Source organism: Notechis scutatus, chromosome 14, assembly GCF_049901735.1.
Source record: "Notechis scutatus isolate UNSWTSFEM ecotype Mainland chromosome 14, rNotScu1.2, whole genome shotgun sequence".
In the NCBI taxonomy this organism is placed as follows: Eukaryota; Metazoa; Chordata; class Lepidosauria; order Squamata; family Elapidae; genus Notechis; species Notechis scutatus.
The window spans coordinates 10606264-10630835 of NC_142022.1; the positions used below are offsets into that span (position 1 = coordinate 10606264).

At 50.0% G+C, this 24572-nt stretch overlaps 3 protein-coding genes across 5 annotated transcripts; 2 read left to right on the forward strand and 1 right to left on the reverse strand.

Annotated features, from left to right (window-relative positions):
• The first annotated feature begins 577 nt into the window (after positions 1-577).
• Positions 578-7383, forward strand: BNIPL (BCL2 interacting protein like). The gene is made up of 10 exons (XM_026685949.2): positions 578-732; positions 2671-2763; positions 3415-3476; positions 3605-3814; positions 3962-4141; positions 4462-4564; positions 5639-5770; positions 6506-6592; positions 6734-6832; positions 7240-7383. The coding sequence occupies exons 1-10, from the start codon at positions 689-691 to the stop codon at positions 7265-7267; spliced, it is 1038 nt and encodes a 345-aa protein (XP_026541734.2). The 5' UTR covers positions 578-688; the 3' UTR covers positions 7268-7383.
• Positions 7384-7732: 349 nt separating this feature from the next.
• On the forward strand, positions 7733-10796 carry C14H1orf56 (chromosome 14 C1orf56 homolog). The gene is made up of 2 exons (XM_026685916.2): positions 7733-8547; positions 10014-10796. The coding sequence occupies exons 1-2, from the start codon at positions 7891-7893 to the stop codon at positions 10044-10046; spliced, it is 690 nt and encodes a 229-aa protein (XP_026541701.1). The 5' UTR covers positions 7733-7890; the 3' UTR covers positions 10047-10796.
• Positions 10797-10808: 12 nt separating this feature from the next.
• On the reverse strand, positions 10809-24570 carry CDC42SE1 (CDC42 small effector 1). Of its 3 annotated transcripts, none has more exons than XM_026685917.2 (5): positions 24405-24570; positions 14783-15032; positions 14531-14641; positions 13736-13834; positions 10809-13220 (listed from the first exon to the last, which is right to left on the reverse strand). In XM_026685917.2, the coding sequence occupies exons 2-4, from the start codon at positions 14834-14836 to the stop codon at positions 13763-13765; spliced, it is 237 nt and encodes a 78-aa protein (XP_026541702.1). In that variant the 5' UTR covers positions 14837-15032; positions 24405-24570; the 3' UTR covers positions 10809-13220; positions 13736-13762. The 3 variants fall into 3 exon arrangements, with proteins under 3 accessions (XP_026541702.1, XP_087799471.1, XP_087799470.1); XM_087943345.1 differs by having other exon boundaries at positions 13738-13834; positions 24413-24562; XM_087943344.1 differs by having other exon boundaries at positions 13738-13834; positions 14531-14644; positions 24405-24559.
• Between the last annotated feature and the right edge of the window lie 2 nt (positions 24571-24572).

Sequence of the window (24572 nt, forward strand, 5' to 3'; positions counted from 1 at the left end):
AACAAAACTGACCCAGTGGAAATCAGATCCCTCCGGCCAGATTTTGATTTCCTGTTTTGGGCAGAAATGGTATGTTGTTCTTCCCTTGGATATATTTTTATTTATATGTTTGCAAATATATATATATATCAGGGTTCCTGCCCGTAAGGGCCAGCTTGGCCTCAATCGTCCTTAGCAAATAAAAATGTGACAATGGCACAAAGATCATATACCCCATAATAATCCCCAGGGAACATTGAAACAGTGCTTGCACAACTAGCAAACTGCACCAGGGGTGTGCAACTGTGGCTACTTTTAAGACTTACGGACTTCCAAGTCCCAGGTTCTGGGAGTTGAAGCCCACAATTCTTCAAAGTGGCCCTAGTTGAAACCTCCTGCTTAACACCCCTCAGCTAAGTTGGCTACCAACGTTGGCACCTTCTCCCTGCGTGGCATCCCAGTCCTCAAAAGTTCCACTCTTCTAAAAGCCCCATCATCCCCAGCTGACCGGTGACTGCTCTGTCTCGGGCATTAGGACCCAGCCTTCCTCTGCCGAGTTTACAAGCAGAAAAACCAGTTTGGGATGCATCTCCCAGCTTCCGCCCGGCATATCCACACCTCCAGGGCTGTGGTGCGAGTTCGGGCGTCCATCACACAAGCAGGGGAGGCTGGATCTGCACCTGGCCGGGCAAACCTCCCCTCCCTCCCAATGGGTTCCTTCGTGGGGGACGGCAGGACCCTTCCCTCGGAAAGGTGAGTCCTTACCACGGGGGTGGGGGGTGGGGTGGGGGGAGGACTGTGGAAGAGTGCCCGTTCTCACTCAAACCAAGGAAAGCTTCCTTTTGCCCTGGCCAAATGTCTTCACAACCCCCCTGCAGGGTTGTAATTCCTCTCTAAGCTGGCACCTGGCCAGGAGGAGACAAGCCCCTGATCCTTCGGATGTTGGTGGGAATTGTAGTTCAGCCGCAACTAGGATGTAACCAGGTTTTCTCTGTCTTCTGATTGACAACCCAGTGGGATTCGATCTTTCTCTCACCTTTTCATGAGGGGGGAAAAAAAAATCACTATCCAGGCTAAACCTTCCGAAACATAAATAAACTAAAACTGCCTCGCTAAAGAAGGCAAAAATCTACTGTGCCCAGGTAGTTACCCAGGCCCTCTGCAAACATTAATTTAAAAACTTTTTTTTTTTTAATCTTATTTTTATCATTGCGAGTTAAACATCTCCTTCGAGCCAAGCCAGGAACTTGTCTAGGTTTGTTTTTTTTTTTTAACGGGAAAGCAATTTCTCGTTGTTGTTTTGATCTTCCTTCCTTCGGTTTTTTTATTTTTATTTTTATTTTTGGGAAGTTTCCTTGAAGTTGAAATCTCCCGGGGGGGGGGGGGGGGTCTCCCTCCAACCCAGGCCTGCTTCGCTTTCCCAATCCCCCCTGAGGCGTTGCTACCCTTTTGCAAAGCTTTTTGGTGTCGGAAACAAGTGCCGAGAGAACTTGGCGCTGACGTTAAAAGAGGCAACACCCGTCTCGCTGTGCTGTAGATTCGTGCGCCCAGTTCAGGGACGAGAAAACTTGGAAAGGCCTTCAGGGGCTGGATCTGGTGCCCTGAAACCAGCCCAATGTTGGAGGCAGAGACCGAGTTTTGAGCTGGAGGAAGTTTGCTCGCCTTCTGCAGGTGTAGCTGCTATCGCAAACACTCTGAACCAGTTCATTAACCACGGTTTGGACGTCATGTTTGCCTGCTGGCAAAGCACCTTTTAAGTGATGCTGGGTTTTAATTTCAACCCTTCCGGCCTTCTGACCATCCTGTTGTTCCTGAGTCACGGAAACTGCCTGAGGCCTCTAGGGAAGTGGGACTGCCTCCATCAAATGGACTAGTATCGTGTGAACGTACAGAACGTACAATCCTTCACGTACAGGATGAAAGATCTGGATTTTGTCTCCACCGCAGGGCTCCAATTCACCTTCACACGTTATTCCCCCGCCCCCAATGGTTCTTTTGCAGCTGGGCAAGGCACCAACTTCCAGCTGTTCAATGCCCCCAGGTCTGGAAAGGAAGAGCCTTTCCTTCTTGCCCTTTAAGATCAACTGCTGCTGAAGCTGGAGGTTCTACACCTCTTGAAAAAAAAACAATTCTCTCCTTCGATTTCTTTTCACTTCCTTCAAACAATTAGAGAGAGGGGTGGGAAAAAACACATTTACTCTCCCATCCAGCCCCAGAGAGGAGTGGGGAGTAGAAGTGAAAACGGAGGCACAGGTTTGGGAGGGACATTACAGGGGCAGCCTTCCAAGCTCAAAGAAACCGCCAAAGTTTTGGAGAGTGGAATCAGCCCCACAAGAATACCAGAGTTGGGACCTTGGAGGTCTTCTAGTCGAACCCCCTGCTCAGGCAGGAATGAGATGGTTGGTTGGGGAAGGGGGCATGTTTTCCCTGCACTGAGCATGGGACGGACTAAATGACCTTCAGGAATCCCTCTGACCTGCAATTGCCTTCACAAAAGCACTTTCTGATGGCCTGAATCCCTTCTCGGGGTTCACCCCTGACATGAGCCAGGACTTAACCCAAGAGGACAGCCTTCAAACTGAGCGGAACACCAGGGCACTGGGTTGACCGCATCCGTACCGGTGAGATCGCAGCCTGCGATGAGGCTGAGAGGGCAGGTGAGAAATTTGCTCACTCTTATTGCCTGCGCAGGCTTAAGAAGGAAGCCACGGAGGCCACGGACCCTGTGGGGAACATCCAAGACATGGAACTGAGAGAAGAATGGCAGGATGACGAATTCCCACGGTAAGGGGGACTCCATGGTCAAGAGCAGTCTACCCTTTTAATACCAAAAAAAAGTTCCCTTGGCTGGGATTCAGGCAGGCATCTCACTTGTCTTTCCAATTCCTGCTGGTTTCTTCCCCCCACATCTTTGATAAATATTAAACCGGATTATCTGAGGCGGCTTAAACTGAAGCCAATTGCAAACTTGCAAAGTGTCTACAATGAAAAATATTAGAGCAGCGCTCCTCAAACCATGGAGTTAGCAACTTTGCGGACTTCAACTCCCAGAATTCTCTACGCTGGCTGGAGAATTCTGGGAGTTGAAGTCCACAAGTCTTAAAAGTGGCCAAGTTTGGGAACCCCTGTATTAGAGGTTTCCTTGTGCGAGAGCCCTGCTCGATGCTGCATAGAGTTCTAGGGCTGGAAGGGGCCTTAAAGGTCTTCTAGTCCAACCCCGCGCCCAAGGTTAGAGTCCTTATCATCCCTTGGGTAGATTGAATTGACATATTTATTTATCTAGAGAATTTATAGGGCTATAGATAGCTTCATATAGCAATCAAGTCATCATCCGAAGGCTTTCTTTAGATTTCTTGATTTTTTTTCCCCCTCCCCCAAGCCAAGGTTTTGGAGATCTGGGTTTAGTTCCGAAAACATCCAGATTCTTTCTTGCAGGCCTTTGCCGGAGGAAACCTCTGAGGAAGATCTAGAACCTTCCAGTTCGGAACTGAGTCCAAGTAAGATTCAGGAAAAACACGGCCTTTTGGGGGGGGGGGTTCTTCGTGGACCCTCCACTGCTCAAGGCACTCTACCCCTGACCACCCAGGGCAAGAGATTGCCTTACAACCCTTCCCTTCTTCTGCAGTCGCCTCCAATACCCTGGAACTCTCTGGCCGGAGACACATGAGGAAGCGTCTCCAGGCCCCGGATCTCAGCGAGGGCTCGGTGAAATCAGGGGAGGTCCCCGAAAGCACCCCGGACGACAGCCTGGACATCAACCTGGATGAGCTGGAGACGCCCTCGGAAAGCGAATTCCAAGAGGGCCCGGAGAGCGGGCACGAATTCGAATGGGAAGGTGAGGCCCCGCGTTCAAGTCTCCAGGAAGCAGCACGAGGGGGCGGCTGGCCTGCCGTTTTTAAGATCCCAGAGCTGGCAAAGATCCGGTCCCTTCCTGGTTTTATGCCGCTGGGATTTGATGCCCGCTCTCCCTGCCTCCTCCCAGATGACCTCCCGCAGGCCAGGCGGGTAGAGGCCAACCTGCCCGAGAAATTCTGCAGCGGCCGCGTGGTGGACACGAAGGGTCCCGATGGACGGCTCTGGCGGATCTTCCTGGGAGACGACCACGAGCACAAAGTGGATCTAAGCACCATCGAGCCTTACACGAGGGTGATCTCCCATGGAGGTAAATCTCACACACACACCCCGGGCAAGAGGAAAAGGGTGACCTAAACTTGGAACCCTCATTCCTGGTTTGTTAAATTGAGTGGAAGCATATATTCCTCCCTCTGGGTACACTGGGAAAAAACTCCGTACCGGTGACAGGAAGGGCATCCAGCCAGTAAACACTCAGCTCCATCCAGTTGCTGAGACTCCCCCCAGCAAGGCCTTACGGGGTTGTTAAAAGAGGAGGATTCCTGGTTTGTTCAAGAGGAAAGGAGGCTCTGACCCTACGGAACAAGCCTGCATGGTGGCCTCATCCCTGCCCTCCTTTCTTTTCCCCAGGTTACTGCGGGGAAGGTCTGAACGCCGTTCTCGTCTTTGCTTCTTGTTACTTACCCGAAAGCAGCGTCCCCAATTACCCCTACATAATGGAGAATCTGTTCAGGTAACTTCCACCTGTCCCTCTACCTGAGCTGGAGAGAAGAAGTTGGAGAAGCACTTTTCTTTCTGGAAAAGAAACCACGGCTATTGTTTTTAAATGTAGTTAGCCAGCACTCGGATGAGTGAAAAGTGAAGTAAAATAAAAATAATCTTTCGGGCTGATTATCTGGAGGCAGGGCTGGTTTTCCAGCTGAAAATGCAAGTTGCAGCAAGCCGAGATTCTGCCCTGGGGTAGTGCCCAAGAGTGTGTCAACACTTCACATTTGGGGTGTGTGTGTTTGTGTGTCAGCTGCCTGCTACTACAAGTTTGCCGTATGATTGCCTCCTCCCCACGAACTGAACCTGGAAAAGGAAATTGAGGCAGAGCTGTCTGTTGTTTTATACACAAAGAAGGAAAGGAACGGAAAGGAGGAAAGGTAAAATATCCTGAGTGTCGAAAGAAGGAAGGAAGGAAGGAAGGAAGGAAGGAAGGAAGGAAGGAAGGAAGGAAGGAAGGAAGGAAGGAAGGAAGGAAGGAAGGAAAAGAACAGAAGGGGACAGGATGGGACAGGAAGGAAAGGAAAGGGGAAAGAGGAAAGGAAAAAAACAAAACAAAAAAGAAATGGGAAGGGAAGGGAAGGGAAGGGAAGGGAAGGGGAAGGGAAGGGAAGGGAAGGGAAGGAAAGGAAGGGAAGGAAGGAAGGAAGGAAGGAAGGAAGGAAGGAAGGAAGGAAGGAAAAGAACAGAAGGGGACAGGATGGGACAGGAAGGAAAGGAAAGGGAAAGAGGAAAGGAAAAACAAAACAAAAGAAATGGGAAGGGAAGGGAAGGGAAGGGAAGGAAGGAAGGAAGGAAGGAAGGAAGGAAGGAAGGAAGGAAGGAAGGAAGAAAGAAAGAAAGAAAGAAAGAAAGAAAGAAAGAAAGAAAGAAAGAAAGAAAGAAAGAAAGAAAGAAAGAAAGAAAGAAAAATTGTATATTCCCCAGCTATTATATTTCCATTCAGGTTGTTCTGGTGCTGCAGGAGAAGATTAAATCAGATTTTTTTTTCTAAGCTAAAAGGCAGGAAATGGACTCCAGCCTCTTTTATCATTCCCTGCAGGTACATAATAGGAACCCTGGAGCTGATGGTCGCCGAGAATTACATGCTGGTGTGTCTGAATGGCGCCACTTCCCGGAGCCGCTTCCCATCCTTTACCTGGATCAAGCAGTGCTATCAGGCCATCGACCGACGGTAAGAGCAGCAGTTTCCAAATGAAAGCAAAGCCATTTGAAGGAGCTCCTCCCCGCACCCTGATATTTTCAGTTTTTTTCCCCCCCAGAATGGCCTGTGAATCTGGCTTCAATCTGATGAGATGGGTTGTTGGCTTTTTTTAGTTTTTTGTTTTAAAGGCTCCTTTGCAAAGCCGAGATTCGCTTTGAGCCTTTTGACGGGCATTGGCAGAGTTTTCGCGTGGCATGAAACGGGGGAATAGCATTTTCAAAGCAGGGCTGTGTGCCTGAAAGACACCCCAAATGTCTCTCAGGGACATTAAACGGCAGCACTTTCCCCCCCCCCCTTTTAATTCTGAATTCTTCAAGGTGAGGCCTTTAGAAAGGCGGGGGGGGGGGGATTGTTCAGCCGTCTTGACATCCAGGACATTGAGTGGCACTCAAGCGCCCCGTCTCAAGTGACCAAAGGAATAGAAATATGGGGAGAAAACCATTCTGTATACTGGCAGAAACTATTCCTGCTTTTCAAATGGCATTTACACACACACACACACACCCTGCCTTTTCTGCAACAGATTCAGAGCCCCAGACAAGGGGAGGGACACAGGCTGAACAATTCAGAAACGCCTTAGAAAGCATGCTATCTCCAGTTTTACTCAGTTTTTTTTTTCCTCCTGAGAGATGGAAGACAAACCAACCCAGGATATCAAAATCCTGTGGCATGGAGTTCCACCGTCCCTTTCCATTTTATTTTCAGGCTTCGGAAGAATTTGAAATCTTTGGTCATCGTCCATCCCACGTGGTACATCAAAGCCCTGATGACCGTGTTTAAGCCTTTTATCAGGTGGGTGTAAGATGCCAAGACGGGCTAGACGGGCATCCATTCGCCACTAGAAGGATGGGGAAAAAAAGAGAGAGTTGCCCTGCAGGCACAAGGATGGCAGTGCCAACACCAACCCACCCTTCACCCTCTTCCTTTCCGCAGTTCCAAATTCAGCCAGAAAGTGAAGTTCGTAGACAGCTTGGAGGATCTGGGCCAAATCGTCCCCCTTCAACAGATGCACATCCCAGCCTGTGTCCAGCAGTGAGTACGGCCTGAGTTTTTGGCCTGTCCAGTTTGTTCCCCTTCTCAAAGGAGCTTCCGGCCTCTGGCTGGAGCACAAAACTCCCTGCCTTGCAGAGTGTGCCCTCTTCACATGCTCTGGGGATACGGTCAAGCTTTGCAAAAAATGAACACCCTCCTTAGGGGCAGGAAAGTCATTTAGGGGAGAAAATCCTAAATTCATGGGGTCGCTCAACCGCCGGTGGACAGGGGAAACCACAAGGCCTGTCAATCGGGTCCAGCCGCCCAGGTTGGGAATGATGGAGGCTGGAGTCCAGCAGCTTCTGGCCTCTTCATCTTCCCTCCAAAAAGGCTTTTTAGCAGGAGAGAAATAAGCAGCTTATTCTGGGTCTGAAGTTTCCACCTTCTCCTTCTGTTTCTCTTTTCAGGCTACATCAGTCCAGCAGCAACTCCTGAAGCCCTTCCAATAGCCCAGACCGGCTGGATGGCCTCTGGGGACCCTCCCACTCTCAACGCTTCCCCTCTGTCTTGCTATTCTTTTTCAATGGATACAAAAAGCAGTCTCAACGCCATCGCTGCCCTCGCCTCCCCAGAGTTATGGGCCGCCTCCCTATCCTGCCCATGGGGCACCGCCCACCCCACCGTCGGAATTCGGACCCCAAGAGACAGAGCAAAGCCCCCCCCCCGTGACTGCCGGGCTCATATGGGGGCGGGGGGCGAGGGAGACCCTTTGACGTGTCCGGAGAGATTGGGGAGGGGGCGAGGCCGGGACAATCACCTGGCGGGCGGGCTGGGGGTCGAGCGCAGCCCCGGGGGACGGATGGGGCAGGCAGGTGGGGAGCCGTCCCCGAGTTCAAGGCAAGGGAGAGAGGGGCAGGGAAGGAGGCCCCGGCCCGCCTGGCCCCTCTTGGCGCTGCCCTCCAGGATGCGCCCCGGAGCCCGGCCAGCAGGCGGAGGAGGGGGCGTCCCTCCCCGCGTTCCAGCCGCTCCTTTGTTCGGCGGGCCGGTTGCCTAGCGAAGCCCCTGCCGCCCCCGGCCCAGAGCCCGACCCGGCCAGGACGGAGGGTCCCCGGAGCCCCATGGCCCCCCGGCGGCTGGCGCTGGCGCTGCTGGGCTGCTGGCTGTGGGCGGCCGGCGGGCTGGCGCAGGGGCCGCTCGGCGAGGAGGAGGAGGCGGAGGACGGGGCGCTGGTCTCGGCGCCCCCCGAGCTGCTGGAGAAGCTGCCCGCCGCCGCCAAGGCCACGGTGGCCGCCGGCTACGTCAACCCGTCCGAGGCGGAGGCGGAGGCCACCAAGGAGCTGCCGCTGGTGCCCGCCACCCCTCCGGGGACCCGGCCGGCCGGCTCCACGGCCCACGAGGCGGTGCTGATCGTGGGCGACACGCGCTACGCCTGGCAGGAGTGGAGCGCCTGGCATTGCAACTGCGCGGCCGGCAGCATGGCCCGCGTGCGCGACATCACCTACGCCCTGCCGGACGTGCGCCTGGATCCCGCGCAGTACGACCTGCTCCGCTTCGAGCGGGTGGTCTGCAGCTACGCCGTCTGCGCCTGCAACCGCCACAAGCACCAGTGCGACCTGCTGGCGCCCCGGTGCGAGCTGGGCCAGATGCACCTGTGCGCCTTGCGCGACATCCAGAGCGACCAGGATGACAAACGGCGGCGCTTCTGGGCGCAGGTCAACGGCGGGCTGAAGGCGCTCTGGCGCAGCCTGAAGGAGGCCTTCCCCAGCGGGAAGAAGGTGCGGAGGGAGGCCGGCGGTCTCGGTTGCACTTTGCACATGCTCAGGAGCAGGGTCCCCTTTCACTAGGGACCCCCCCCCCTCTTTTGACTGGGGAGCCAGTCACGAGGAGAGTTAAAATCTGGGGAAAGGTGATTTTTCTCCTAGGGATTTGTAACCCAGAAATGGTGTTTGCTCAATCCAGAGCAGCTTGGTCCTTGAATTAACCCCATCCTTGACCTCATCTGATCCCCAGAATCGTAACTGAGCCAAGTGGGCTAAAAGAAACAAACCATAGTTTAAGCTAACCAAGTGCCAAGTGCAGAGGTCTCAAATAAGTCCCAGAAGTGCGATTTTGCAACAATCTTTGCCATCCTGAAATTCCCTTTTTACACTTAAAAACAGTGCACAACAGCAATGTCCAATCTTGGCAGCTTTTAAAACTTGTGGACTTCAACTCCCAAAATTTCCAGCTGGCTGGGGAATTCTGGGAATTGAAGTCCACAGGTCTTAGTTGCCAAGCTTGGACATCACTGATGTACAGTCTTTAATGTGGCATTTTTGTGGGTCTGCTGGCAACGGGCTTTTTCGGCATTTAGAGTAGTGCTCTACAATTGAAACACATTTTTCCTATATTTTAGGGAACGTCCTGTGGTCTCCTTTACCTCTGACAATTAATTTCGGAATATTTCATTTCCTTCTCCAATTCTGACACCCTCCTGAATGAGAGAGAAGGGGGGGGGGAAAGCTTTTTCTCCTTTTTAGCTCAAATCTGGCCCTGTTTCCCCAAATTCCCTTTTATTCTGTCTTGGTTTCTGGGTGAACCAGCTGAGCCCCGGTTTATACCCAAGTTATAAATCCCGGATGGCAAAATTGCATCGGCCAAGTTCACGCACCCGCTTCAACCCAAGCGAGCGTAATATCCTTACCTCCTGCCTTTCCAAGAAAAATAAAATTGGTTTTTCTGTCTGTAAAGGATAATAGTAGACCTTAAAACCCCCGGATTACAGAAAACATGTTGAGTCAACTCCCATCATTTCATGGTCAACATGTTTTTCGGTTCGCTTGTCGAATTTGCCTTAACCACAAGGGTTTTGAGCTGACCAAAAGGCCTGAATATATATATTTTAAACAACCTTGTTGACATTTGAGGCAGAAGAGATGCTCCTTCCCTACTAATCTTCACAATAGTGGTTCCTCCCCCCTGTTCTCCTGATACTTGAAAAATATTTCATCAGTATTTGATGTGCATTTTTCCTGGGTCAAAATACTTGTTCAACCAAGGCCTAAATTGGAGAAAAAAGACAGACAAAAAGAGAAATGAGAATATTTGAACCTTCTCCCTTGGCCAACCTCCATTTCCTGCCTGAGTTGGCCAAGGTTGGACTAAAAGATCTCTAAGGTCCCTTCCAACATCAATTAATCGATCACATAATCCAAACTGGTGGGATTGGATTGCTTCTTAACCTCTTTTCTTATGTTTTCAGTCGAAAACAATTCAAGTAAAGAGCAGCCACTGACCACGGGTTCAAAAGACGCCGGAGCGGAGCAGCCTGACCGAGGCAACACCGAGATTGACCAGCCGATACAATTCACAAGACCCTGCCCAAATTTTTTTCCCCTGTTAACAAAGCGAATGAGTTTATTTTCAAGGAATTGGAAGGACCCTTGGTTTGGGTAAAGAAGCTGCTTTTTTTGCTGGTAGCGTTTTCCTCTTCCTTCTCAAAAGACCCCCCCAAAAAAAAAAAAAAAGGATTTTTAGCTTATCAGGCAAGAATTTTCCAAAGAGCCCCCCACTTTGTGCTATAAAGACTTAATAAAATGCTGGTTCCTACAGCCAGTTTGCTTCTATTGGATCGAAGGACGCACGCGGCGGAGGATCGTAGGGTCTCCTCCTGTTCAAAGAAATAATCTGTTATCCTGCATGTTATCTTTCACTCCAGCATCAGAAATGTGACTCTTTATTTATATATATATATTCTATGTATTCACCCTGTAGCCTTTCTCTTTGTCTGGTGTTCATCTCCTTCAGTTGCAAATTTGATTTATTACATTACAGCCGGTGAACAGCAGTGCCTGTTCAGTCCTAAATTTGCTGGTTCTTTTCAACTCCCGTCCCTGAATGAATTCTAAATATACCTAAGAAGGAAAGTCATGGTAGCGTGTTCGCACATTCTCCTGGGCCCATCCCTGGAGCAAGAAGCAAGTTTAGAAGGGACAGGCTGCCTGAATTCCTGTTAAAATGCCCTCTCAAAAAAAAAACCCAAAAACAAATCAAAAGATTATCCTTTGCCATTTAATTTTCTCTTTCCAAGCATACATTACACTTTGTGCAAATGAGGGAGAAACATACAAAATAGATTGCATAATTCTTTTGTTGCACTTAGCCTAGAAAACAGGGTGTTGTTTTTTAAAAAAAGACCAAACCAGCACAATACAGCTCTCCCTTTCTCCCAGATTTCAGTGTCTCAATTGCAACATTATATTCAAATAATATATATTTTCTCCCTCCCTTCATGCGCACACACAGACACACACACACACATGATCATTTTCTTATTTGCAAAAAGAAGAAAGACAATTTTCTGGCTAATAAAAAGACAAATCGAACAGCCCAGCTATTCTTTCCCCCCAAAGCCATCATTTTTAACCCCAGACCAGCTGGGGTGGGGGGTGGAATAATAATAATAATAAACATGGCGAAAGTTCTATTTGTGTGTGTTGTGTTTGAAACATCGACCCATCAGCTAAATTTTTGGAGAGGGGGGGAAAAAAAGAGATGCTTTTCAGGTAACTTAAACTATAGATCCCCTCATCCACTGCCAACATGTCGTAGCAATAACGGACATTGCAACCCTAAAACCCCGAAGATTAAAAATGTTGGTAGCCAAACAGCTGCTCTGCTTGGAAATCTAACTTTTGCTTGGTCAGCAGACACAGGAAACAAAGAGGAGAAAAAAACGGACACCTTTAATTTTACACCTAGTTGTTCTCGTGCCGGGGTGGGTGGAAAGGGGGGGTGGAAAGTGAGAAGTTTATTGGCTTCTGAAGGTTTTCTTTTCAGAGCTGACCTACTTACAAGGAACACAAGAGACACCAAGAAACTCCCTTTTCCCAACCCTGTAATCCCCTTAATTTGGGGTCCGGGGCGACTGGATGGAGCTAAAGACACAAAGGAAGAGATAATTGTGTGGGTTTTGTTGCAGTGGGAATCCATTTAGGATTCCCAGGCTCAGCCCGATGGCGTCATGCGGACTGCAACTCCAGTTTCAGACAGAGAATGAAGAAATCCCACAGTGGGTGGAGAAACCTTCCACAACCTCACATATCAGGATGCTGAAAAAGCTGAGGCTGGAATCTGAAATGTGTATATTTTTCCCTCCTCCTCCACGCTGGGCCGTCTGAAAGTCTTGTTTCGGCTCTGGGGGTGCCTCTTTCCTCTGTTTTTAAAAATCAGCAGGTCCATCGTTGAGCGAGACGGAAAGCGCGGGAGAATCGAACCTGGGAAACAAGCATCGGAAGCAGGATTTCCACACTGCGGCCTCCACATGCTTAACCCAAGTCTGGCTGGAAAAAAGAGCCACATAATCCAGGATCCAACGGAGGGGGGGCTTTCGGACAAAGGCCAGCACCAGTCCCATTTTACAAGCTTGCAGGGATCCAGTTGATCCTGGTTGTAATTTTGCCCCCGCCCCAGCTGCTCCATTTACGGGTAGGGGGTCTTCAATCCATGAAGGGGGCTGAGAGCGAATTCCTCCTGGCTTGCGGGAGTGTTGAGCCACTTGTCTCTGGATCCTGACGTCTTGGCCACCCTGTGGGATGGATTTCTCTGGATCCCCATTTTTGTGCCCAGAGCGGAGGGATGATTGATTTAGGGCAGAAAGATTTGCGAGGAAAAAAGACACTCAGAGTCACTTCGAACCACGAGATAGGCAGCAGATAGGTAGACCAAAAAAAACGCCCACCAAATCCAGTCTGAACATCTGGCTGACTATGCAACCAACCAGAATAATAATAATAATAATAATAAAAACAACAAATCATAGGCACCACATTGCTGTTGGTTTTTGAACTCCGCGTCCTGGAAAGTCTTCGCTGGCACCAGGAAGGCTGCCCACCCTGTTTCAGCACCCACTGCCTCGGCCTGGGGGTCTGCAAGGAACCCAGAACCTCTGGAGGGATCGTTCTGCAAGATGGCAGCTGCATCCATTAATGGCACCTACAGTGTCTTGCATTGTGGCCAGGCCACGTCCAGTGGAGAAACTTGGGCGAAAACACCAAGAATAATTTATTCTGTCTGATGGCTTCTTCAGTTTATCAACATGTCGATTATTTGTTGTCATGGAAACGTTGTGGGTCAATTCTGGGTTTAAAAAAAACCTACGATTCTTTGCAAGGCTGCCCAGGCAAAAATTGTCCGTGCTTTGCTCGCCAAGGCGGGGGGGGGGGGGGCTGCCAAATGAACAATGCCAGGAAGAAAAAAAACAGTCAACTGGGCATGTGCAGAGTGACAGACGTCGGGGCTGTTGCTCTTACAATTTTTTTTTTTTTTTAAAAAGGATAAGTTATGCAGTGACTAATTCACTCAACGGTTTAGAGTTTGGCAACCCGTTTCGACAAGACCAAACAGGAAATTCAAGTGAGGCACAGATGCATTTTTTTTTCTTTAAAGGTTATTTTTGTAATTCATTAGCCTGTGAGAAAAGAAAAAGAGAGGAGGATAATAAACGTGAAAGACTTTCTCCCTGTATGTTGGCAATAAGGCACAATTACGAAAGGGAAAACACAACAACATTTGGAAGAGCTTTGCAAGGAGCTGCCCCGAAGCCCTGAGGATCCGAAAGATCTGCTGGATGGGATCAGAATGGATCCCCACCCCCAAAAAAAACTAACTTTCTGCCCCCGCTGCCAGGAAGAAAATCTTCCCTCTTATCAATGATTGCTTATTATTCCATTTTATTAAATCCATACGCCGTCCTCTACGAGGCGACTCTGGCATCTTACAAGTTATGAAACAGGTTAAAAAAAAATAGTTCAAACACGAAAACTAAAATGTTATTTAAAAAGAAATCTCCCATTTCTTCAAGTTGACGCAAGCCTCGGTGGCCCCTTTGGCTGGGAATAAGATCCCACTGCAAATCAAGCAGCTAGTCCTCTTGGAGCCGTTACCGGCTCTGGCGGTGGCTTTTGCAACCCGTCCCATACTTACACGGAGGGGGGGGGGATCTCCTCAATGTTATAAAATGTGGGAATTGCTCCAAGGTCGTTCTCGCCCGCATTTGGATCGCATTTCCTGGACGGCTCCGGACTGCAGGGGAAGAGGGGAAGATTTTTAGGGACTGTGTCTGGATCTTCGGAGTGGACGCCATCCTTTCCGAAAGAGGACTTGTAGACCTGTGGACTTCAACTCCCAGAATTCCCCAGGCAGCCGGGGGGGGGATTCTGGGAGTTGAAGTCCGCCAGTCTTAAAGCGGCCAAGGTCGGTTGCTCCTGCTTTGGAGGGAGAACCAGCACCCCGATCTCCCTCCTCCTCCTCCTCTGCTTGGGCTTACATCACCAAACCTGGGGTCCCAACCCGCCACTTCAGCCTCAGGCCCTTCCCCACAAAGCACTGGGGTCCCCTATGTGGGAATAAACTGTGACTTGAGTATTGGGTAATGATTAGTCTAAGACCTTATACATACATGTCTGCCTAAAGGCCACCGAGATAAAGCAAGGAAATTAAAAGCAAACACCAGAAACAATTAAGCAGCTCAGACAAGTATAAACAATTCTATGTACTATATCTAATTATTGTAATCCACAATGTGAATGCTTACTATGTACAAAATTCTCAATAAAGGCTCGCTTTCTGTGGGCCGTGGAGTTTCTTTCCTTGGGAGCAGCATTTTAACGCCCTCTCCGGGTGGGGGCTCCCAGGAGTTAATAGGGAACCCCCCCCTTCCCTGTTTTGATCTGGAAGGCTCAGCCCCGTCCCCAGGAGCAAAGGTGAGCGAAGGCGTACCACGGCGGGGAGTCCCTCGTTCACCATGTCGCCGGAGCCGATGTGCGTGAGGTGGACGAAGTTCATGGGCTCGCCAATCATGCTGCGGTCGATCCGCCGTCTTTTCCTCTGCTGTTGTGGGAGATGGAACCCGGGGAGATTCGGTGAGGGGAGGAAGGAGGGAGGGAAGACCTCCCCAACCCCAGCTGGCACCTCCGTGCCCGGCCACGCCCCGTCCCTGGGATGGGAGACCTACGGCCCCTTAGGACTCACCGGCTGCGCTTTCTCCACCACGCAGCAGCCCAGCTTGTGCCAAAAGTCACTCATGGTGAGAGTCGCTTCCAGCTTTCTGCCTGGTGGGTGCCAAGGACTTGCAGGGGGGGCGCTTAGGGCCTCTCGTCCAGGCAGAGATGCCTCTCGCTCGGAGGGTGGAAGGGAGCCGGGCGTGTGGCGTCCTGGGGGGTTCGGAGCCTGGAGAGACCTTCAGATGGCGAGGAGACCAATTCGGATGGTTGAAAAACACCTTTGGAAGAAGGAGAGGATAAGAATGATGTCAGAGGAGGAGGAGGAGGAGGAGAGGGGAAAAGAGAATGGGGACAACACTGAGTAAAATTTAGGGGAAAGAAAGAGAGGAGGAACTGGAAGGAAGCGTTAAATAAAAATTAGGGGAGAGGAGGAAGAGGAGGAGAAGAAAGAGAAAAAGGAGAAGAGAGGAGAAAACGATGACAACACTGAATAAAAATTAGGGGAAATCAAGAAGGAAGAGGAGGAATTGGAGGAAATAGCGTTGAATAAAAATCGGAGGAGAGAAGAGGAAGAGGAAGAAGACAGCCACAACTTCAACAATTGGCAGATTCTTCTCCCCCTCCCCCCGCCACGAGCCCTGGGGAAGGCCAGCCTGCTGACCTCAGCGGGGGCTGCTCTGCCGTTGCCCCACAACCTGGGGGGAGGGTCAGGAAGAGGAGCTGAAAAACTGGCCGCCTCCACAGGCGGGAAAGGCCAGAGGCTGCCTACGTACGTCTGCGAGCAACTTCGGGGAAGGAGATGCCCCACGGATCCCCCAGCTGCTCTCTTTCGAAATGCGGCGGCCCTGCCTCGGTTTCCTCTCCGGAGGCCAGACGGAGGGGGGGAGGGGGAGGGCCAGAGGGGGAGCAGGCTTCTTTTTAAAGAAATAATTTCAGATAACAGGAAACCACAAAGAGTTTCCAGAGAAGCTGACTAGAGGCCTTTAAGAGAAAAGAAAAGCCACACCAACACAAACGCACAAAAAGACGCCACTTCCTCCTTGTGAATAACCTTCGGAGGTCACCTGTTCACACCTTTCTTCTTTTTGTGTTTGTGTGTGTGTGAAAGTGACGACAACCCCTTGGGAATTTCGGTTGCGAGAGATCTGGAAAGGCAGGCGCCGCCTGGCTTAGGCTGCTAAGATTGGAGGGGCCCCTTGAGGGCATGAAGAAGGACCCTCCCTGCTCGGGAAACGAACTCCAGTGACTTCTGGGGATCACGTAAGATACGGCCACGTTGTCAGCAACAGCAACCTCGACACGACTGGCCACTTTCTCCCAAATGCTTTTGCAACCCTTCCAGCTTAGCCTCCAGCCCTGAGGTTCCTGGTGGTCTCCCACCCAACCCAGCTTGGGGTTCCCAAGAGTAGTTGATCGATCCTTCCTGGGATCCAAGCCGGTTTGGCCTCCTGCCTTGCTCCCTGGGCCGAAGGGAAGACCCTCCAAGAGGGGCGGAGTTAAAGGGGAGCGAAAATGCTGGGATTTTGCTACCTTTGGTTTTTTTTTTATTTTTCTTTAAAAAAGAAACACTTCAAAAAGAAACTTTGCTGAAAGATGGAGGCTAAAACCTAACAAGTTCGGTTGCTGGAATTAGATATGGCCAATCTACAGAAAAAGAGGAATTGGGGGGGGGGACAGGATAGCAGTCTTATAATATTTGAGGGGCCGCCCCAAAGAAGAGGAGGGGGTCAAGCTCTTCTCCTAGGCACCCGGAGGCAGGGCGAGAAGCAACGGAGGGAAACTAACCAGGAGAGAAGCATTCAGGATAAACTTCCTAACAGGGAGAACAATTAGCCAGCGGAACTGCTTGCCACCAGAAGCTGTGGGGGCTCCATCCCTAGAGGCTTTTAAGCAGGGGGGTGGACTAGAAGACCTCCCGGGTCCCTTCCAACTCGCCTAGTCTGTATTCAGCAGGAGAGGAGAGGTTTTTCCTGAAGGATCTTCCTGCAGGGACTAAAATCTGATTTTTCCATCATGGGGGAGGGTCTGTGGGCAGCTCCCACCCCGCCAGCCAAGGAGACCCCCGGCTGAGGCGAGAGGCAGGACGGGGGGGGGGGTGAAAGTTTGCGGCCAGACGCCCTGCCAGAAAAAGTGACTCAGCAACGGACGCGGCTGGGCTGCTGGGGATGGGAGGAGGTTTTTTTTTTGCAAAGACTCCCACGTCATCCCGGCCTTCCCAGCTGATGGGTTCAGGACCTCGTGACTGAAACCTCATTGAAAACGAAATTCTTTTTTTTTTTTGTAAAGAATTTTTTATTTTTTAAACAAACATACACAGACAAAACAAAAAACCGTCTTCCAGTTACATACAGTGTGTCGGTTGGTTCGGGTATTTTCCACGTCATTATAGTTGTGCTTTTAAAGTTGCTGAAACGTTGCTACAACTTTAAAAAGCACAACTATAATGACGTGGAAAATACCAACAAAGGTGTGTGTGTGTGTGTGTGTGTGTGTGTGTGTATGTATGTATGTGTGTGTGTGTGTGTGTGTATATATATATATATATATATATATATATGTATGTATGTATGTATGTATGTATGTATGTATGTAGGTCTAGGTGTGTTCGGGTCTTTTCCGTGTAAGATTAAGAGTATCTTAATGTCGACAAGATACTCTTAATCTTACATGGGAAAAGAACACCACCTAGACCTACATACTACTACCCGTGAAAATCTACCAAAACATATATGTTATTATCATTGTTAATCATTTATTTGACTATAACTATTATTCCGTCATTTTAAGCAAGATATTCAACATTTTAAGTTAAATTATGTTATAACTTTCATTACATCATCATAAAACCATTAGATATCTCTGTTATAATCTGTATATTTCTATTATCCTTATATTGTAAAATTCTCAAAAATATATCATTTCCATATTTTTTGTCTAACCATTGATCAAATAAATCCCATATCTTATAACATTGTTTATCTTCTAGTTCTCTCATTTCAAATGTCATTTTACTCATTTCAGCACATTCCATTATTTTCTTAATAACTTCTTCCTGCATTGGTATTTTCTCATTTTTCCAGTTTTTAGCAAATACAATTCTAGCTGCTGTTAATACATTTGCAATCAAACATTTCAATTCTCTACTGTATATTTCTGGCAAAATACCCAATAAAAATATCTCTGGTTTAAAATCAATATGTCTTTTTGTCATTTTTCCAACCATGTGTGGATTCTAGTCCAGTATCTTTTCGCCTCTACACGTGTCCACCACATATGGTAAAATGAGCTTGGTATCTGATGACATATTGAGAACAAAATTCTGATGTGCTTTTTAAACGTTTTTGGCCATAAGCAAAATAATTGCAACCGAGAAAATTGGGCATGGATGGTTTAACCCTTGCTTCACTTAACGACGGAGGCTTCCGGTCCCAGTTTTGGTCGTACGTTGAGGACTACCCATAATTCTGGAAGAAATACAGGCAGTCCTTGAATTATGACCTCAATGGAGCCCCCATAGTACCTGTTGCTGAGCAAGACATTACTGAAGCGAGTTTTGTTCTGTTTGATGAGTCTTCTTGCCGCTGTGGTTAAGTTAGTCACTCGGTTGTTAAGCGAATTCGACTTCCCTGGGATCACGTGACCCCTGCAACAGTCGTGAGTACATGCCAATTGCCGAGCCTCTGGATTTTGGTCACGTGCCCGTGGGGGGATCCTACAATGGTCGCAAGTGTGAAAAACGGTCCTTTAGTGCTGTTGTAACGTCGAACAGCCATTAAATGAGCGCCACAGAGCCCGGAACGAGGTGGCCAAATAAGGGACTCTGCCTTTGCACGATGGGATGGGTGGGGAAGGCGATGCTGCTTGCACGCACCTGTGCCAATGGGTGTGGCTTTGCGGAGGCCTTTCCCCGCCCGTCCTCTGCCGCCTTGCAGCAGGAGCGAAATCACCCTCCTGGGCGTTCGGGGCAGAGGCAACGGGGCAAGACCCAGCCTGCCCCAGCCGTCATCGGTGCAGGAACGACGTGGCTTGACTCATTCCTGGCTCACCACCCGCATATGGGCCAGATGGAACCGCTGAGAAAGCAAGAAAAAGGGCAGAGAAACCTCCCAGTGCTTTCCCAGCCTCCAGCCGGAGAGGGAAGAGGACCAGGGGCTCACAAGTAGAAGGGGGCTCGCCGTGTGCTGCTGATGCCACTTGGGGGCGAAGATCGCTTCCTTCGATCAGTGAATGAGCTCATTGCTCCAGGTGGTGGCTTCCTGCAGCTGGGGGGAGGTTGGACTACAGGTCCCATCCTCCCCATGCGGGCCAGAGAGTACCTGGGATGGCCATGCCTGTGAGAAAAGCGACTCTCCCTCATTTTCTGGCACACTTTTTCAGCTTCTTAAGTCTATTTTCCTGCCCCGGCTTCTCCTGGTGGTATCCTTTCCACCTAGTAACCAGGATAGCATTGCTCCAACTGCCAAAGTCTTGTGAAATTTCCAGGTGCAGCTCCACAGAGGTCTTGTTTTTATTTTCTTCCATCAACTCCCCCCTTAAAACATCTTCCCCTGAATTTAATTCCTGGACTTTGCACGCCCCAGAATAGCACAAATGGCCGTCAAGGAGAAACCTTCCTGGTTTTGCACACGGTGGCCGACATCAGGTGCAAACACGGGATGTGGGCAAACTCACGCGGGTGTCTCTGGGCGCAGCGCACACCTACCAACAGCTTGGGAAGAGACCAGCGTGACCAGCCAACCTTGCAAACAAATTTGCACACTTGTTTCGAAAGGAAAGGAAGCGACACTCCTCACTGTGCAGCTAGAGAAGGCTGCGGTTTTTGGTCAGGCCTGTGGCCTCTTCACCTCATGAGGGCCAGGAACGCGAAGTACTGGGCAAATTAAATTATTTTTAGGGGAAAGAGAGCGCCCCTGCCACCTGCAAATCGTTTTAAAAGGGGGGACGTTATGCTACAATCCACGCTCCGTGTTTGATCCACTGTTTTCAACTCGCAACTACTTCGGTGCCCAAGCCATTGAAGAATCAGAGTTAATGATTTACCAAGCAAAACCTCCAGAAAATGTGAAAATTTCTGCCACAGAAAATTCCGGTGTTTGCCAACTGCTGTGATTCACCAGAGCCAGTTCTGAGGGTTTTCTTGACAAGAGCCGAGAAGTTGTTGGCCACAGCTGCCTTTGGGGATGTTTTTACAGCTTCCAGGTCTAAGCCACAACTTGGGAATCTCCTGGTGGTCTCCCTTCCATGTTGAGGTTCCACATTCTCCTCTTGGAGCCATCATGAGAGTCAACAAGGCCCGTGTCAATCCGTTTCTCCTGCATTTGTGTAAAAAGGCCGAAGGGAAATCCTGCCCCAGCTAAGTGAAATATTAAATATTCTCCATCAGGAAGGCCCCTTTTTGGCATCGAGGTGCTCTTACCCCCTACAGCCCAGGTGACTCAGAGCACCCAGCCCCACACTTCCTCTTCCCCATAGTTCTCCCCGTTCTGCGTATTTGTGCGTAACTTTCCTTGAAAACTGTTGCCCTGTTGGTAAATCTGTTGTCTTTTTCAAAACCCGGCTCTTACTCAGAGGCGAGTTGCAAAACGAACTTCTCTCCGCCAGCTTCTCCAAGCCGGTGCTCTTGAACCACCGACAGGGATGATGGGAACCGGAGTGCGCTAGGAACGGCGGTGGAGAGCAACTTCTCAGCCACGGCCCCAGGAAAACGGGACGAGCAGAGGAGGCTGATGACGAGAAGTGTCCCTTTGCGTCTTCTCCAGGCCACGGATCCGCCGTGGCTTCGGTGGGTTGCCACTCTCAACCTGCTGTGCCACCCAGCTGCAGCCAGATGCCAAAACCTGGCATGGGACGCATGAGGGACATTCCTCTCACAAACGTGCAAGAGATGCTCGCAAGCTTTGAGACGGGCAATATTTATCGGGATTTGCTCCGGAAAAAAAGGAATATCAAGGGCCGCAGATATTTTTGTGGTCCTCCTGAAGTGGCTTCCTTCCCCGGTGGCTCAGCCTGGAGTTATTTTTTCCCTCCTGGCCCTCCAAGTTTATTGTTTCCCCCAGATTTATGGACTGTTTTCCCAGCCCCATTGTGAGCTCCCTTCCGAGGGCCAGTTTTTTTTTCCCCACGGGCCGGACGCCAACTCTGATGCCGGCTGCAGGAAGCGTCCCGCCACACAGAGGTGCAACCATAGAACCTCCATGTCAGGAGGCAGTTCACCTGCAAACATGGGCCTTTGCCTCTTCGTAGCACAGAACAAAGACCCCAAAATGAATTTTCTGTCCCAGCTGGAAAAAAACAACTCCCAGGTGCAGCCACACAACCCGGGCATCTCCAAGGCTTTCCCGCCTGGTAGAGAACCAAGCTGTGCCGCCATCCCATGCCAGCGTCCCTGTTTCACCCCCCCACCCAATGATTTAATCAAGGCTGGTTTTTCTGCATCCAGCATGGAGAGGTTGGGCTCCCATTCGCCCTTCCAGCCAGGAAGCGCCCAGCCTCCCTCCTGCGCACAGAACAAAAGGACCCTTTGTTAACAAGGAGCTGGCGGAGAGGAAGATCCAGAGGCGCAGAAGGAAAAGGGCCTTGAATCCCATCTGGAGAGGGGGAGGGGGGGGGAGAATTTCCTCCTTGCATAGAAGAAAGGATTGTCGGCTGTCTGGGCCTCCCAGCCGCCGTCCAGCCAAGTCATCTTTGCCCCCTGGTGATGTCACAGGCGCAGCCATGTTTGCTCAGCAGCTCCGGGTTTTCTCGCTCAATCTTGGGCTTCCTGCGAGCCCCCATCCCAGCACAAACCAGGACTGACTTTGGTTTGTGTGCTAAGGAGGGCTGGCTAGAACTGTCCAACGCGCTAAGCTACAATTCCTGGTTTGTCTCAGCCACAAAGGCTGAGATCAAAGCTAACCGGCCGCCTCTTAACTTAGCCGCATGCATATTTTTTCCCCCGTGGGGCAGAATGCCTATTGGGTGTGTTTTTTTTTTTTTTTGCAAAGGCAGAAAAGGCTCCTTCAAATGCACTAGAAGCTTGCCTTGAACTGAATACAGCAAATTATCCCAGTTGTTTTTTGGGGGGGGCTTGCAATTTGCTTTATTATAGTTACTGATGTCCACCAGGGAGTGTGTGGCAATGAGTGGTCCGAAACCCCCAAATGAACCCCAAAGCAGGTCTGGGACATCCCGTCCACTTGGAGAGGAAGATGAGGCTGAGGGATTGGGAGGGTCCAGGAATTGGGGGAGAGGCTGAGAAAGCCCCAAAGAGCAGAAACATTTCAATTCATAGCAGAAGCAGCCAGTCCTTCCATAGCGACCAAAGCTTTATCGGGGACACATTTAAAGGTCTCTTAGCTCCGTTGCCTCTGACACCCCAATTTCCTCCTCCCCCCATAATTTGGCTGAATTTGCCCCATGAATGAATCGTGGAATCTCCCAGCCTGGCTCACCTCGCAGGGTTGTTGTTGGGAGGCAAATTGGAGGAGGAAGGAGGATTAGACATGTTGGTCACCGTGAGTTATTTACAAATATAATCAGGATTTGGGAAATGCCAAGGATACGTTGTAAAAATTCTGTTTCAAATTGCAGCTGGAAGTGGATTTCAAATAAATAAGAAATCAGTAGCCATGCCAGGCCTAACAATAAACAAACTTCCCATCTCGAAAGATGGTCTCTGAGATAGAAACACCCAGCCAGGGCTTGCAACACAGCACATGAGGATGTTTGCAGTGAAGACCCCAGAGCCCCTTGCACACACATGTTACATACATGTAAACACGTGTAAAAGAGGACACTTTCACACTTGATTGTACAGAGGTGGGGATGCAGAGAAAAGCAAAGCGGCTGGACAATTTGGGAAGATTTCCTTGCAAAATATCCATTAAGATCTCAACACACAGTTACACACAAACACACAACACCAAGGATGGCGTTTGTGGGTGTGTGCGGGAAATCTACACCCCTCTCTTTTAGACTGTAAACCTGCCACTAGGAAGTGCCAAAACATTATGATTTCTTCTTTTTTTTTTAATCTATTCTTTTAACTATCACAATTTCTTGGGACAATGTCCCTTCCGCTCCCCACCCTCAACAACACAGGAAAGCCACATGCTTTCTTTTTTTAAAAAAAAATAAATTTTTGATTTGTGCACAACTCAGGAGCACCACAGGTGTGTCCAGCCTTCCTCGAAACTGCGGATGGAGGGGAGGCGGTTTGAGGGGCTGACGGGGGTGATGGGTAGGTGGGCTGCAGAAGGAGGCATATGCCGCCCCCCCCCCAAGACCTCCAACCCAGTGGTTCCCTCTCTTGAAGCAGCGGCCTGAACAATGAGGCAGGCTTCTCAGCCAAGCCCGTAAAAGGAAATGCAGAGTGGGGGAAGGGAAGAACGTACAAGGGTGAAGCAGAAAACTCAACTTCCCAAGAAGAATTTTGCAAGACTTTTTCTAAGAGAGGGGGCAAGAAAGGCAGATGTTTGGAGGAAAGAGAGGGGGGCTCTGGAGTTAGGGCTCTGGGTACTAACGCAAGCTAAAGTAACCAAACAAAGCACAAATCATAACTGTAATCAAGAAGGAAATAAAATTGCATTCACGCCACCGCCATGCCCCAAACTTTTCAAACCAGAAAGAAAGGGTGGTTCCAAGAAGGTCACTCGACAAGGGACCACAGGACCCATCCTCCACACCCATCGGGCCCAAGGAGGCCTCTGTGTGCTTCCCAGCCGTTAAGAACCATCCGTTAGGGAGGGGGAAAATGAGGTTTTTCAATTCAGCCCGCCTCTTGGAAATCCCTGTGCCACAAAATGAGGCTAACTTTGGTGGGGCAGCCACTAAGCCTATGAATTGGATTTTCAAGGGTTGCTGGGAAGCATGAAAAAGTGTTCCCAGAAACTGAAACAAGGGTTTTTTTTTGGCCATACAAGCATTTCTCAAAGCCAGCCGGGTTTCATTTCGCCAAAGTGCCCGCTGGCCCCAGGCTGGTTGGCAACATGGGGAGAGAAATTAAACGCATGGTTTCGGGGGGGGGGGGTGAGTCTTGGGGGAGAGAAACAGCCGCATTTCCTGCCTTTTCCTTTCTCCCCATTTCTTCGGCTGAGAGATTAGAATCGTGTTCTTCTCCTCCCCAAAGTGTCAGAGAGTCTTTTAAAAAATCATTTTAGATCTTTGCATGGAAACAGTCTCTCAAATGAATAAAGGCTTTCTCCTTCCACCCCGGAGGAAGAAAAGAAGAAATTAAACGCATGGTTAACACCCAAACCTCTTGCCCCGAATCAATGGGACGTGGGTTGTTTTTCTTTTTTCCTTTAAAAAGTGCCAGTAGGGGCACAGACGCCATTCCGAAGGCAGAAAAGACCCTGTTTTCTAAAAGGGAATTAAAATAGCTCCCCCCCCCTTTCTTTTGCCTTGTCTCGCAAAACGTGTTTGACCAAAAGAGACAGGAGGGGTCGTGAGAAATCTCAGGTGCGGAAGAAGAAAGAGCAACTCAGCGGAACTTTCCCAACAGAAAGAAAACTTCAGGAAAGTCCGAAAGAGTTTTGCGCAAAAGTTTGGAAGAACTTTGAAGCCACGAGAAAAAGACTAGAAAAGCAGGCGGGGGTCTCCCTCCCCACCGGGCTGCCCCACCCCCACCCCCAGGGCTGGTCCCGAGACCCAGAGCGCCCCTCTCCCCTTACCTGCCCACCTGGGGGTCCCGGGACGGTTCCTTCTCCTCCCTCGGCGGTGCCTCCTCCTCCTCCTCCTCCGAGCGCGCCAAGCAAACCAACATGGAAAGTTTCCTCTGCGTGGGAAAACGAGGCTCGGCTGAGGCTCCTCCACCCTCCTGCTGCCGCTGGTCGAAGGCG

Excerpts from the sequence above, each read along its gene's own strand:
- CDC42SE1 (XM_087943344.1), bottom strand. The coding sequence starts at position 14,836 with ATGAGTGACTTTTGGCACAAGCTGGGCTGCTGCGTGGTGGAGAAAGCG. Across the intron at positions 14,645-14,782 it reads TGGTGGAGAAAGCGCAGCCG|CAGCAGAGGAAAAGACGGCG; the intron begins GTGAGTCCTAAG and ends CATCTCCCACAA. Across the intron at positions 13,835-14,530 it reads ACGAGGGACTCCCCGCCGTG|TCCGGAGCCGTCCAGGAAAT; the intron begins GTACGCCTTCGC and ends CTTCCCCTGCAG.
- C14H1orf56 (XM_026685916.2), top strand. The coding sequence starts at position 7,891 with ATGGCCCCCCGGCGGCTGGCGCTGGCGCTGCTGGGCTGCTGGCTGTGG. Across the intron at positions 8,548-10,013 it reads CCTTCCCCAGCGGGAAGAAG|TCGAAAACAATTCAAGTAAA; the intron begins GTGCGGAGGGAG and ends TTATGTTTTCAG.
- BNIPL (XM_026685949.2), top strand. The coding sequence starts at position 689 with ATGGGTTCCTTCGTGGGGGACGGCAGGACCCTTCCCTCGGAAAG. Across the intron at positions 3,477-3,604 it reads CAGTTCGGAACTGAGTCCAA|TCGCCTCCAATACCCTGGAA; the intron begins GTAAGATTCAGG and ends CTTCTTCTGCAG. Across the intron at positions 6,833-7,239 it reads ATCCCAGCCTGTGTCCAGCA|GCTACATCAGTCCAGCAGCA; the intron begins GTGAGTACGGCC and ends TTCTCTTTTCAG.